General features: G+C 37.8%; 1 protein-coding gene across 8 annotated transcripts in view; it reads left to right on the top strand.

Annotated features, from left to right (window-relative positions):
• LOC104663792 (cytidine monophosphate-N-acetylneuraminic acid hydroxylase) overlaps positions 1-15,165 on the top strand; it is a 366,736-nt gene that overhangs the window by 294,105 nt on the left and 57,466 nt on the right. For 3 of the 8 annotated variants that reach the window (XM_030929498.1, XM_030929496.1, XM_030929497.1), the window contains one exon: positions 14,207-14,410. In XM_030929498.1, the coding sequence (XP_030785358.1) occupies positions 14,207-14,410 (204 nt within the window). Of the gene's footprint in view, positions 1-13,437; positions 13,961-14,206; positions 14,411-15,165 lie in introns of those variants that run through there. The other 5 variants (XM_030929499.1, XM_030929495.1, XM_030929493.1 and 2 more) reach the window with 5 other exon arrangements.

Below are 15,165 nucleotides of genomic sequence, written 5' to 3'. Positions count from 1 at the left end.
GAGGGGTCCTTCCTGGCTTCCTTCCTCACAGCTGTGTTTCAAAGGGGAAGAGGCCTGTGAAGGTCAAGCACAGGCACAGCCAGAGCCCACAGAGTCCACTGGGACCAGCATGGGGACAGTCAGAGTCTGTGTTCCTCCTGCCTACTGCATGCCCTACACTATCCTGTGGGGGTTGGGGTGAGGTAGCTGCCGTGGGGAGGAGCACTGTGACTGAAGGAAACGTCTTTTCTCAGCTGTGGTCATGCCTAACCTCTGTCTCAAACCCAACTCTGCCTTTACCTTGGAGTGTCCAGAAAAGACAGCAGGAGCCAAATGACAAGCCAAAGTTAGTGTGACATTTCCATGGAGTAGGGGTTGCAAAATTCCCGTTGAAAAGAGGAGAAATAAAGGCCATGGAAAGAAACTCCAGGGAAATGACAGGCCTCATTCACAGACTACATCCAGAATAAAGGAGCCCCAGGGTCAAGGATCAACAGTAGGCCTGTTGGAAACTAGGGTCCCATTGGAGTCAGGAAAACAAAACAACAACAACAACAAAAAAACAGTAGGCCTGTTGAAACTAGGGTCCCCCTGGAGTCAGGAAATAAGAAATTCAAGCCATTCACAAAAGTCTTGAAAGGCATGACAGTTTCTAACAGTTGCTAGAAATGGTACCAACTCTGGGTTCTTGGGCTGTTAATGCACAGAAATTGGCATGAGGCTGAAAGTTTCCCCAGACAAGTCTTTATTGGAGTTTATCTTATACCTGGACAAAAGACAGGCAGCACAAGAGAGGAAGAGAATTCCCTGACTGAAGCCAGTAGGGCTTTTTTTTTTTTTTTTTAATCAGGCAAAGCGTGGGAATTGACTTCAGGGGTAGGGTAGGCAGGATGGGCTGGGCAAGTGTGAAGGGTAGCCAGTCAGCATATCTGGTTACAGTGGTTATCTTCAATAATGGGCAACGTGGTGATCTGGCTGGCTGCAACAACAGTGTAAATCAGTGGCTCAGCATTCCTTACCTATGTGGGATACTCAAAAACCTTGGTTATCTCCTAAGGCCAGTTTCCAGATTTAAGTAAAAGGCATGGTTCAAATATTATGGCCTGAGTGAGGTAGTACCGTGGGTTTTGTGGTGAGTGGGGATGCATGAAAGAATGATCTAGTCAATATAGGCTGAAGCCAGGCCCCATTCCTACTTGGTCTCAGAAAAAGACAGTTTTCTTTAGTATCCATTGGCCAAGAACTCAAACTTTTATAAACTTGGTTGACCAACTATCGCTGCTTCATTGTGATCTCTTCCGCCACTGGGAATGGATTTATTAACTACAGGACTTTGCTTTGTGGGAGAAGATTTAGTGATTTTTTTTTTTTTTTTTTTTTCCCGAGATGGAGTCTCGCTCTGTCGCCCTGGCTGGAGTGCAGTGGCTGGATCTCAGCTCACTGCAAGCTCCGCCTCCCGGGTTTACGCCATTCTCCTGCCTCAGCCTCCCGAGTAGCTGGGACTACAGGTGCCCACCACCTCGCCCGGCTAGTTTTTTGTATTTTTTTTAGTAGAGACGGGGTTTCACCGTGTTAGCCAGGATGGTCTCGATCTCCTGACCTCGTGATCCGCCTGTCTCGGCCTCCCAAAGTGCTGGGATTACAGGCTTGAGCCACCGCGCCCGGCCTACAATGACTTTTTCTTTAGTATTTTGCCCTTTAAGTGTAATCTAATTATTACAATCATCATTATTACTCATGTATTGTGTACAGGAAGCACTTCTCTTATTAAAATATAACTCAAAACTTCCAGAACTTGTCACTGGAAGGCCCTCCATAGAGGAAGTTTGGCTGACTTGAAAGTTAAACCTGTTTGCAGTAGGACCTTCCTTAATTATAGCAGATTATTGTATCCTTGATTATAGTTGATTATAGCTGGTTGCAGGAGTGGGCTGCTCTCTCTTGAGAGGTCAAACTTTACTTACAATTGTACATCAGAGTAAGTGAGGAGTGAATATACTTTGAAAGGCATATTTAAAACACCAGTTTCCCCGTTATTTTTATTGTGGAATATAACATACAGAACAGTTCAGAAAACATAAATGAAGAACACTTAGAAAATGAACACCAGTTTAACCTCGGTTAAAAAAAAAAGTCATATTATCTGTAAGTACCCCAGAAATCTATCATGTACTGCTTTCTTTCTTTTTAAAAATAGCTTTATAGATATATGATTTACATACCATAAAATTCACCTGATTTAAGTGTACCATTCAATGGTCTTTAGTATACTTATAGAGTTGTGCAACCATCTTCACAATCTAATTTTAGAATTTTTCCATCACTCCATGAAGAAACCATGTGCCCTTGATCAGTCAGTCTCCATTTTCTGTCTACACCCCCACCATTGTCTCTGATAACCACTAATCTGTCTCTGTGAATTTGCCTATTCTGGACATATCATATAAATTGAATTATATAATATGTGGTCTTTGTGTCTGACTTTCATTTAGCAGAATTTTTTTGAGATTCATCTATTGTGGCATGTATCAGTAATTTATTCCTTTTTATTGCCAAATAGTATTTCATTACATGGATGTATACATTTTATTTATCCACTAATTGAGAGACATTTAGGTTGTTTGCACTTTGGGACTGCTATCAGTAATAGCGAAGTGAACATTCATATACAGGCTTTTTGTGTGTGTATGTGGACATATGCTTTCAGTTCTTTAGGTGGAGACCAAGGAATTGCTGGATCAACAGAAACTCTAACGTGTTGAGAATCTGCCAAACCTTTCAAAAGTTTATCAGCAACAGTGTTTGTTGGTTTCTGTTTCTCTGCGTCCTCAGCAACACTTGATATTACTTACATTTTTTCTTATAACCATCCTAATGGATGTGAAGTGCCATCTCATTGTAGTTTGGTTTGAGTTTCTATCATGACTAAGGATGGTTAACCTAGGTTAACTAAGGGTGATTAACCTAGGTAATTCACGTGCATTACTGACCATTTATATATCTTCTTCGGAGAAATATCTGTTCAAATCCTTTCATTATTTTATTTTATTTATTTAAAGATGGGAGTCTTGCTATATTGTTCAGGCTGCTCTCAAACTCCTGGGCTCAAGTGATCTTCCTCCCTCAGCCTCCTGAGTAGCTAGGGCTACAGATGTGCACAACCATGCCTGGTTCTCCTTTGATTATTTTTAGTTGGGTTGTTTTCTTATTATTGAATTTTAAAGATTTTTTGTATATTGTTGATACAAGGTTCTTACAGATATATAATTTGCAAATATATTCTCTCAGCTTGTGGGTTATTTTCATTTTCTTGATAGTGTCATTTGAAATGCAAATGCTTTTAATTTCAATAAAGTCAAATTTCTCTTTTCTTCTTTTGCTTGTGCTTTTGTTGTTGTGTCTACGAAATCATTGCCTCACCCAAAGTCATACAGATATATTCATATTTTTCTAAAGTATAGATTGGTGCAAAAGTAATCATGGTTTTTGTCTTTAAAAGTAATGGCAAAAACTGCGATTACTTTTGCACCAACCTAACAAATGACTCAGAGATGTTCTCTATGTGTTAGCTCTTCGGTTGTTTATTTCTTCACAGCAGACTGAGATCCATTAGCTCAAAGGCTGCCAGCACCAGACTTAAAATTGTACACATACAATTGTTTTAAACATAGCCCAAATAAGCAGATTTTTAGCCATTTAGCGCCTGATCTGCATACTCTATGAAACTGGCAATATTTACTATCCATGGATAAGATAAGCCCCAGTGTTATAAAGATGCCAGGCTGCTGCTGTCCTTTGAGTTCACTGACCCTGAGATTCCCTGCTGTGCCTCTGACTTATCCCCTCTCCTAGAAGTTTCCTTGCTCTCCTTTCCTTCTGAATGGTGGTCCCTCCAAGACTGGATAGTTTCAAGATGTGAAGGACTCGTACCTCCTGCTTACTTGCTAAAGCAGCACCCTACCAAAGCTTGTGCATGCTGCTGCCAGCTCATGATCCCTTTTTCTTCGATCAATCCAGAAATCCTTGAACTCACTCCCTACAGTTTTCCTCTAAAACTTTTATAGTTTTAGCTATTGTATTTAGGTATATGATTCATTTTGACTTAATTTTTGTATGTGGTGTGGGATAGGGGTACAATTTATGCTTTTGCATGTGGCTGTTCAGTTATCCCAGCAGCATTTGTTGAAAGTTTTGAAATGGAGAAGTATGAGTTCTCCAACTTTGTTCAAGATTACTTTAATATGAGTCCTTTGTGTGTTCTTACGAATTTTCAGATCAGCTTGTGAGTTTCTGGGATTTAAAAAGGAATTGCATTAACTCTGTAGAAAAATTTAGGGAGTATCGCCATCTAACCTTCTGATCTATGAACATGGAGTATCTTCTTTATTTAGATGTTTAATTTTAAAAATATTCTGTAGTGTTCAGTGTACAAGTTTTGTACTTCTTTTGTTATACTTATTCCCAAGTGTTTGCTCTTCTTAGTGACATTCTGAATGATTTTTTTTCTTAATCTCTTTTTTGAATTTTTCATTGCTAACACGTAGAAATGCAATTGATTTTTGTATATTCATCTTGTATCTGATACTTTGCCTAACTTGTCTATTAGCTCTGGAAACTTTTTAGTAAATGCTTTAGGATTTTATATATACAAGATCATGTTGTCTGCAAATAGCTTTACTCTTCCTTTCCAAATTGATGACTTTATTTTGCCTAATTTTCCTGTCTAGAACCTTCAGTAAAATGTTGAATAGAAGTGGTGAGAGCAGATATCCTTATCTTCTTGATTTTAGGGAAAAAGTATCCAGTCTTTTGCTATTGAGTATAATGTTAGTTTTGGGTTTTTCATAGGTTCCCTTAATTAGATTGAGAAAATTACTTTCTATTAGTTTGTAAAGTTTGTCTTTGTGACGGGTTGGGGGTTAGTCATGAAAGGGCATTAAATTTTTTTCAAAAATTTTTTCTGCATTGTAATTTCTTTTGAGTCTATTATGTGGTTTTTACCTTTTATTCTTTTAATATGGTATATTACATTAATTGATTTTCATGTGTTAAATCAATTCTGCATTCCTAGGATAAATCCCACTTGATCTGGATGAGTTTATGGACTATCAATACTAATATTTCTCTAAATGTTTGACAGAATTCACCAGTGAAAACTCTGGGCCTATGTTTTTCTTTGAAAATACTTTAAATTACTGATTCAATATCTTTTCCTGTCATAGGTTTGTTCATGTTTTCTATTCCTTTATGAGTCCGTTTTGGCAATTTGTGTTCCTCTAGGAATTTGTCCACATTACCTAAATTACCTAATTTGTTAGCATATATTTGTTCATACCATTTACTTTTAGTCGTCTTAATATTTGTAGAATTAATGGTAATATCTCCTCTTTCCTTTCTGATTTTTTGTAATCTGTGATTTTTCTCTTTATCTTGGTCAATCTACCTGAAGGTTTGCCAATTTTGCTGATCTTTTCAAAGAACTGTTTTTTTTTTTTAATTTTACTGATTTTCTATTGTTTTTTGTTTTTTCTACTTCTTTTATTTCTACTCTGTTATTATTTTCTTCTTTCTACTTGTTTTGGGTTTTGCTTTTCTTTTTCCAGATCTGAAGTTGAAGTCTTAAGATTATTAAGATCATTCTTCTTTTCTGTTATAGCGGTTTAAAGCTACAAATTTGCCCTATGTCTTGCTTTAATTGCATCCTACATATTGTGCTCCTTTCTGATTAAAACTCTCTCATTAAAGATATATACTACCCTGACTCTTGTAATATTTTCCTCATTTTCCGAAACAATACACTTTAGTTTTCTTATTAGGGAACTTTATTTAAATGGAGTCACATTGCCTGTGTGTGTGTGTGTGCGTGTGTGTGTGTGTGTGTTTTGTTCTTTTTATCCAATATTATGTTTGGGCACTGGTGCATGTTGTTGCAAATAGTCTTAATTGGTTCATTTATATTTTTGTATTCCCCAGAATGCTACTTCACTGTTATAGTGTATAATTTATATAACATATAAACACATAATTTATCATTTCATTGTTGATAAACATTTGCATTGTTTCCAATTTGGGGCTAATATGAGTAATGCTGTGATGTACATTCTTGTACATGTATCTTGAAGAACATATGCACACATTTCTCCAGTGTTGAGACTTAGCTAAGAGTAGATTGTTAGGTCACGGTATATGTGTATTTTCTGTTTTAATGTAGAATGCCACACTATTTTTCAATGAGATTGAACCTCACTACATTGTCATTAGTAACATAGGAGAGTTTCCATACTCCTATTTATAAACATTTGGTACTTGCAGTTGTTTTAATTTTAGTTATTCTGGTGAGTATAGTGGTACCTCATTGTGGTTTTTATTTTCACTTCCCCATTGCTAGTAAGGCTGAGCTCTCTTTATTCACAATTTGGATATTCTATTTTGTGAAGTACCTGTTCAAATCTTTTTGCCCATTTTTCTTGTAGATTGTCTATTATTGATTTGTAGACATTCTTCTATATTCTGCTTAGAAATCCTTTGTCATATTTATGTTGCAAATATTCATTATGTGTCTTTTTACTCTTTTATGGTGTTTTGGGGTGTATATGTTCTTTTAGTGTAATCTAAAATTGCAATAATTTTCCTTTTGGGTAGAGCTTTTCGTGTGTTGTTGAAAAAAATCCACCTGTCCCAAGATAATAAAAATTTTCTCCTAAATAACTTCCAAAAGCTTGATTGTTTATCTTTTAAATGTAAGTCTTTAACTTGTCTGAATTTAATTTTTGTCTGTGGAATAAGGAAGGAGTCCAATCTATTTTTCCAATATGGGTTCCCAATTACTCCAGCAAGTTTAGTGGAAACATTTATCCTTTCCCTAGTGATCTCTACAGTGTCACTTATCAAGTGTTGGTGTATATGTGGATTTGTTTCCAGGCCTCTATCCTGTTCCCTTGATTATTTTATCTACCACTGAGCCAACACTATACAATCTTACTTATTATAGCTTACAATAAGTCTTGATATTTGCTAGGACAAATCCTCTTTCATCTCCCACCTTGTTCTTCTTGAAGAATGTTTTATCTCTTTTTGGCCCTTTGCATAGCTTAATAAATTTTAGAGTAAGTTTTTAAGCTGTAAAAAAAAAATTCTGGGGGCTTTATTGAGACTATAGTAAGTCTACAGATAAATTTGGAGTACACTGATTATCTTCATAATATTGAGCTTCCAATCTATGAACATAATATAATTCTTCATTTATAGATACACTTAATATCCCTCAATAGTTTTATAAGTTTCTCCATAGAGATCATCATTTGTTCAATTTATTTATTGATATTTCATTTTTTATGCTATCTTTTAATTTTTATTTATTTATTTTGTTTTGAGATGGAGTTTTACTCTTGTTGCCCAGGCTGGAGTGCAGTGGCACGATCTTGACTCACTGCAACCTCCGCCTCCCAAGTTCAAACAATTCTCCTGCCTCAGCCTCCCGAGTAGCTGAGATTACAGGCATGTGCCACCACACGTGGCTAATCTTGTATTTTTAGTAGAGATGGGGTTTCACCATGTTGGCCAGGCTGATCTCGAATTCATGACCTCAGGTAATCCACCCACCTTGGCCTTTTCTGGTATCTTAAATTATATATTTTTAAATTCAATTTTTGTATTTTTTATTGCTGGTGTGAGAATAAATTGATTTCTTAAACTATTGATTATATATCTAACAGCTGTACTAAACTCTCAGAGTCTTATAATTTGAGTCTTATAATTTATATGTGGGTTCTTCTGAATGTTTATATATACGGTCTAACTATCTTCAAAAATGATTTCTTTCTTTCCATCCCTTATGTGTTTGACTTTTTTTTTCTTGCCTTAATGCCCTGAGTAGCTTATTCAGGTCTCTTTACTTTTACTCAATGTCTTTTTCTGTTTCAGGGTTACATCTAAGACACCACATCACATTTAGCCATCATGTCTCCTTAGGCTTCTCTTGGCTGTGATATTTACTCAGACTTTTCTTGTTTTGGATGACCTTGAGTTTCAAGGAGTTCTGACCATGTATTTTATAGGTTACCTCTCTACTGGAATTTATCTGATTCTTTTTTCTCAATGATTAGACTGGGATTATGGGTTTGCGGGAGGAAGACCACATCATATTAAAGTTACATTCTAACATAATTTATCACCGTTGATATTGATGGATTGTCACATTTCCTTACTGTTAAAGTTACTCTTTTTTCGGCCGGGCGCGGTGGCTCAAGCCTGTAATCCCAGCACTTTGGGAGGCCGAGACGGGCGGATCACAAGGTCAGGAGATCGAGACCATCCTGGCGAACACGGTGAAACCCCGTCTCTACTAAAAAAAAATACAAAAAAAAAAAAACTAGCCGGGCGAGGTGGCGGGCGCCTGTAGTCCCAGCTACTCGGGAGGCTGAGGCAGGAGAATGGCGTAAACCCGGGAGGCGGAGCTTGCAGTGAGCTGAGATCCGGCCACTGCACTCCAGCCTGGGCGATAGAGCGAGACTCCGTCTCAAAAAAAAAAAAAAAAAAAAAAAAAAAAAAAAAAAAAAAAAAAAAAAAAAAAGTTACTCTTTTTTCATCATTTCCATACTGTACTCTTTGAAAGGAAGTCTCTATGTGCAGCCCACATTTAAGAATTGATTATTTCAGATTTTCTACATAGGCAATCATATTATCTGTGAACAAAAACAGTTTTCTTTCTTTCTTCCCAATTTGTATACCACTTATTTATTTATATGCCCGATTTTGTCATCTAGAACTTCCAATGCAGTATAGAAAAGCAGTGGTGAGAGACGACATCCTTACCTTGTCCTTAGTAAGAAAGCTTCTACTTTCTCACCATTAAGTATATGTTAGCCGTATGTTTTTTGTAGATGTTTTTATTTAAAATTTTTTTCTTTTTTTTTTTTTTTTTTTTAAGAGACAGGGTCTTGCTCTGTCTCCCAGGCTGGAGTGCAGTGGTGTGATCAGAGGTCAACCCAGCCTTGAACCCTGGGCTCAAGTGATACTTACATATTGGCCTACCAAGTAGCTAGGGCTATAGATTCATACTGCCATGCCTGCCTAATTTTTTTTTTTTTTTTTTTTTTTTTTTTGTGATGGAGTCTCACTCTGTCACCCAGGTTGGAGTGTAGTGGCATGAGCTCAGCTCACTGCAACCTCCACCTCCTGGGTTCAAGCGATTTTCCTACTTCAGCCTCCTGAGTAGCTGGGATTACAGGCATACACCACCACACCTGGCTAATTTTTGTATTTTTAGTAGAGACAGGGTTTCACCATGTTGGCCAGGCTGGTCTCGAACTCCTGACCTCAGGCGATCCACCTGCTTCAGCCTCCCAACGTGCTGGGATTACAGGCATGAGCCACCGCACCTGGCTTTTTTTTGTTTGTTTGGTTGTTTTTTAAGCAATGGGGTTTTGCTATGTTGACCAGGCTGGTCTTAAACTCCTGGCCTCAAGTTATTCTTCTGTGTTGACCCCCCAAAACACTTAGATTAATAGGTATGGACCACTGTGCCTAGCTGTAAAGGTTCCCTATCAAGCTGAAGAACTTTCCCTCTATTTCTAGAGTGCTGAGAGTTTTTATCATGAATGTTGGATTTTATCAAATGCATGTGATCATGTGACTTTTCGTCTTTAGCCCATTGATGTGATACATTATATTGAGTGACTTTTGAATGTCAAACCAGCCTTACATGCCTGGAATAAATCCCATTTGGTCATAGCATATAATTCTTTTTATACATTGCTATATCTGATAATATTTTGTTGAGTATTTTTACATCTATGTCCATGAAAGAAATTAGCCTGTAGTTTTTTTTATTGTTATAACTTTGTCTGATTTTGGTATTAGGGTGATGAGCTCATAGAATGAGTCAGGAAATATTCCCTCTGTTTCTGTCTTCCGGAAGAGATTTTTGAAAATTGGTATAAATTCTTCTTTAAAATTATAGTAGAATTCACCAGTACACCCATCTGGGCCTGATGCTTTCTGTTTTAGAAGGTTCTAAATGATTCAATTTATTTAATGTATATAGTTCTACTCAGATAGTCTATTTCTTTTTGTACAAGTTTTGGCAGATCGTGTCCTTCATTGGTCTGTTTCACCTAGGTTATCAAATTTGTGAGTGTAGAGTTTTTCATAGCATTTCTTTATTATCTTTTTAATGTCTATAAGGTCTGTAGTATTGTTCCTTCTTTCATTTCTGATATTAGTATTTTTTTGGTTTTTGTAGATACAGGGTCTGTCTTTTTTCTTTTTTTTTTATTTGAGAGAGGGACTCGCTCCATCACCCAGGCTAGAGTGCAGTGGCACGATCTCAGCTCACTGCAACCTCTGCTTTCTGGGCTCAAGTGATTCTCCAGTCTCAGCCTCCCAAGTAGCTGGGACTACAAGTACAAGCCACCAAATGCCCGGCTAATTGTTTTGCATTTTTTGTTGAGATGGGGTTTCATTGTGTTGCCCAGGCTGGTCTTGAACTCCTGAGCTAAAAGTGATCTGCCCACCTCAGCCTCCCAAAGTGCTGAGATTACAGGTGTGAGCCACCACACCTGCCTTAGACACAGGGTCTCACTATGTTGCCCAGACTGGTCTTGACCTCCTGGGCTCAAGTGATGCTCCTGCCTTGGCCTCCCAAAATGCTGGGATTACAGGCATAAGTCACTGTGCCCAGCCTGATATTAATATTTTTGCATCCTCCCTCCACCCCCTCTTTTAAAATATTAGTTAGCCTAGCTATGGCTTATCACTTTTTTGATCTTTTCGAAGAACCAGCATTTGGTTTTGTTGATTTCCTCTATTAGTTTTCTGTTTTCAATTCCATTGATTTCTGCTCTAATTTTTCTTTCTTTTTTTCTTCTTGCTTTGAATTTACTTTCCTTTTTCTAGTTTCCTAAAGTGGAAGCTTATGTGATTGATTTTAGATATTGAGTATCACAGGGTACAGTAGGTGAATTTTTCTTCTTTTAACCATGGAGTACACATTTTGTTCTTGTGAGGATATTCTTTCATTCAATAGATATTTACTGAGCACCTACCATGGGACAGGCACTGTAGTCTTGGCCTTCATAGAGTTTACCTTTTCTTGAACAGAATAATGAACATCTTCCCACTGAAAACAAAATACCTAAGAAATTATCGGGAGCAAAACGTACATACAGACTGAAAATTCTGCATGAGTTGCCTTTTCTTCCTCCACCCTTTTTCTCAGATTATAAGCCTCTGGAGGATTTCTAGTTTCATGAGAAGTAGTCTTTATTTGGGCTCCTTGCCCTGCTTGGACAGAAAGTATAGTTGACATTTATATCATTCCTATCCTTGCCTCTCCCTCAGCTCTGAGCTTAGAAGCCCCAGTCAGTGGCCTTTGAAGAGATCCTTAGGGTGTGTGGTGGCATCAGAGCATGAATGAATGACAGTTTTACCTCATAAAACTCTACTCCCCTCTGTATTTTTTTTTTGAGGTCTAGATTTTGAATTTTCAAAGTAAGTTTCAAAAGCATCACTGTTTGTTCCATAGGCCCTTGAAATAGTAAACCAATGACATTTTCATCAATACAGGTATTTTCTGTGATCTCTAGTGAGGTAAATTTTTAAAATTCTTTTGTTACACACTTATATCTGGTTCCTACTAATCTTCAGAAAAAGAACAGGATGGAGATAATTCAGGCGAGATACATACATTGCCTATGAAGCTGACTTCTAACTAGTTCCTAGTTTAGATCATCATTAAGCATCAGAAAATAACAGAGCCCAGGATTAGGGTGAGACAAGTGAGACAACTTTTAAGTTGTAAAAAATTTAAGGAATGTAAAAAAAAATCTTGATTAAAATGGAAATTATTTTAACACAGTATTTTTTCATTTTAAATTTTTTTTCTTTTGAGATGGAGTCTCACTCTGTCACCCAGGCTGGAGTGCAGTGGGGCGATCTCAGCTCACTGCAACCTCCGCCTCCTGGGTTCAAGCAACTCTCCTGCTTCAGCCTCCCATGTAGCTGAGACTATAGGTACCCGCCACCACACCTGGCTAATTTTTGTATTTCTAGTAGAGACAGGGTTTCACCATATAGGCCAGGTTGCTCTCGAACTCCTGACCTCAGGTGATCCCCCCGCCTTGGCCTCCCAAAGTGCTGGGATTACAGGTGTGAGCCACCACACCTGGCCAACACAATATTTTTTAAGGCCAAAATGAATGCACAAATTCCATGACAAACAAAATATACAAAACTTAAAGACAGGATGTTATACTGCCACACTGAGCCACTACTTCTGAGGCAAAAGGGAAAAAAGTGTGCCCTGTATAAATGTATTTTAATTGTTATTTTTCAAGAATATTAAAGTATTTGAAAAAAATACTGAAACATTAAAAAGTAGGTGTATTAAAATTCATTTTAGTGTTAATGTTTTACTCATAGCAAAATAAGAATTTGCTACAATTTTATTTTTCTGATTTTGATAGAAGCAAATTCGTTGATATCTTTAAAAATACTTTGGGGAAAGCTAATCATTTAAAAAAATATATAGAAAAGCATGTATATAGGTGCACACATGTTTTTCTTTTGCCTTTTGCTTTAATGTGACATACACATGGAACTGAGTACAAAAGTGTGGTTAAGTAAACCTGTTCTACATGGTTGTGATATAAGTTGAAATCTAACACAGAACTTTGGCTATATGAATTCATTCAATGGAACAACAAACATCTAGAGAGGTTTGCCTTTTATACTCTTAGAGTAATTATTCCAGGAATTGCCTCAGTGCTTGTGTTAGCTTGGTGTCAGATATTTGTACTCGTAAGAACAAAGTCAAAAAAGAAATCATGATATTTAGAATAGATTCTTCCTATCAAATACATTTAGAACATATTCTTGGAATAATTTCAAGTCCATGGGGAACGCAATTACTAGGAATTTGGGACAGAGGTGACAATGAGAATCTGCTTTGAGAAAGTAGATCATAATATTACACAGCTATGCCTTCATCAGTTTAAAATTGGAAGTGGTTTCTCTGTTATTTTCTACCCTGGAGTGTTCTTAAAATTATTTTTATCCCGTTTAAGAAATTTGCAGTGCTTCTAAAAAGGAAAGTGAAAGTGCCACAAACATGCTTGTGCTGTAAATCAGTTTTAAGTTAACACGCAAAGAGAATTTTGGCTACTTTTTTGTTTGGAGTCAAATATAAAACTAAACAACGTGTGCCCAGATTTCCTACCATGATTTTGCAAAAGATATCTTGAAACCTTTCTTGGCAAAAATAATATTCCGTTATGATTCAGTGTTGCACTGTAAACAGAGTGTTTAGAAATTGGGGTTTGAAAAGTATAACGGCTTGTTTCCTTAAAAAAAAAAAAAAAAAGATTCAAATGCTTCATTTGCTGCTAGAGCTTTTTATAAATTAATCAAATTGAGTGCAGTGGGAGGGGTGACTCATTAAGTGGAGAGCTAGTGAAGACATAGCCTGTGAAAGGCAGTCGGCTAAGTGGTAGGGGCAGAAGGGAGATAAGAGTGCTTTCAAAAGTGCCTATGTGTAAGTAAACAGAGCAGTGTGCCAATTACAACGTTGTAATGTTCTACAGAAGACGGATGCACACCAAGAATGCGCCTGGACCTGGGGTGTGTCTTGGAAGGCTTAACCAGGAAGGGGACGATTCAGTTCTATTTGAACCAAGACTGATGCTGCGTGGTGGAGAGGAACTGCGTTCTAGGCAGAGGCAGTCCAGATGCAAAAGAGCAGAGATGGGAGGGACAGCACAGTGGCTTCTCAGAAGTGAATATAGTGTTAGACTTCTAAAAGAGCTGTGGTAGAGGGAGAAAACTGTCAAAGGAAACCAGTAACTGTTGAAGGAAATACCGCAAACGCCCTCCTTCCAGGCTGACTAATGCCTTATGGGAGCAAATCAGCCACAGAAACGATACGAGCAACTGCTGTTCTTTCAAAATACCCGGCCAGAGGAACTGGCAGACGATGGGCAGGCAAGTAAGAGGGATATTAGTTCTCTAGAAAAGTGGAGAGGCATATTTAACAAGTAAGATGTATGTTTACATTCACATCAAGGTGGGGAGAAATGCATCCTCAGGTAGCCACCAAACCTGGGTACTTGGAACGCAAGGGGCTTAAGAAGTATTTTAGGGAAAAGGGGTTTTGAGCTGTCAGTTTGAAATGATTATCTCTTAAAACCTAACATTATTAACATTTCCTCTCAAAATGTTTGTCTTTTCATAGCACTGAACAAACAACTGAGATCCTGTTGTGCCTATCACCTGTTGAAGTTGCCAATCTTAAGGAAGGAATCAATTTCTTTCGTAATAAGAGCACTGGCAAAGACTACATCTTGTACAAGAGTAAGAGCCGACTGAGGGCATGCAAGAATGTGTGCAAGCACCAAGGAGGCCTGTTCATAAAAGATATCGAGGATTTAGCTGGAAGGTACCAAGAGTCCTTTGCTTTCTCACTGGTTACCTTTCTTGCTGTTAGATTTGGCAGGAAATATGTTCATCTGGAAATTTTAAATTAACCAATCAGCAAATTACTTCCCCCAGAAAATTTTACTCTTGCGTGTTTAGGCCATCTCTCTGATCTAAAAGTTGTATGTTCTATTTAATTTTCCTCTCTCTTATAAGAACTCTAATTTAAAATTTATTCCTAGCTTGATATATAGTAAAACCTCTCTCTCTCTCTCTCTCTGTGTGTGTGTGTGTGTGTGTGTGTGTGTGTGTGTGTGTGTGTGTGTGTTTGGGTGTGCACAGGGAAAACACACATTTAACTGGTTTTGTTTTCAAAGACCCAAGCCTCCTATGGGTCTCCTTCCCCTCTCCCCCAGAAGAGTGTGTGTGTGTGTGCGTGTGCGTGTGCATGTGCATGCTCCTGTGAGTGTGTATGTATGTATGGGGGGCTCTTTTCCAAAGCCTGCTGGAGAGCAGATAGAATTTTCCCGGGAGGGTAGTTGTGATTACTAAACAAAAATAGCAGATCCCCAGCTGTTCCTGCCCTGAACAGTGACTCTTCTGGTCATTTCTTAGAAGAACTGATGCTGTTGCCAACTTCCCTCCCATCCCCTCCCCTCCTCTACTGTCCCTTCCCCTCCACTCCCCTCTGTATAGATCACCTCTCCCCAGTGCAGCAGCAATACCAGGACAGGATTGTTTTGTTAGTTTTTTCTCAATGACTACCAAAGAAATAGC

Source organism: Rhinopithecus roxellana, chromosome 4, assembly GCF_007565055.1.
Source record: "Rhinopithecus roxellana isolate Shanxi Qingling chromosome 4, ASM756505v1, whole genome shotgun sequence".
NCBI lineage: Eukaryota > Metazoa > Chordata > Mammalia > Primates > Cercopithecidae > Rhinopithecus > Rhinopithecus roxellana.
This window is presented reverse-complemented; position numbering and strand designations above follow the sequence as displayed.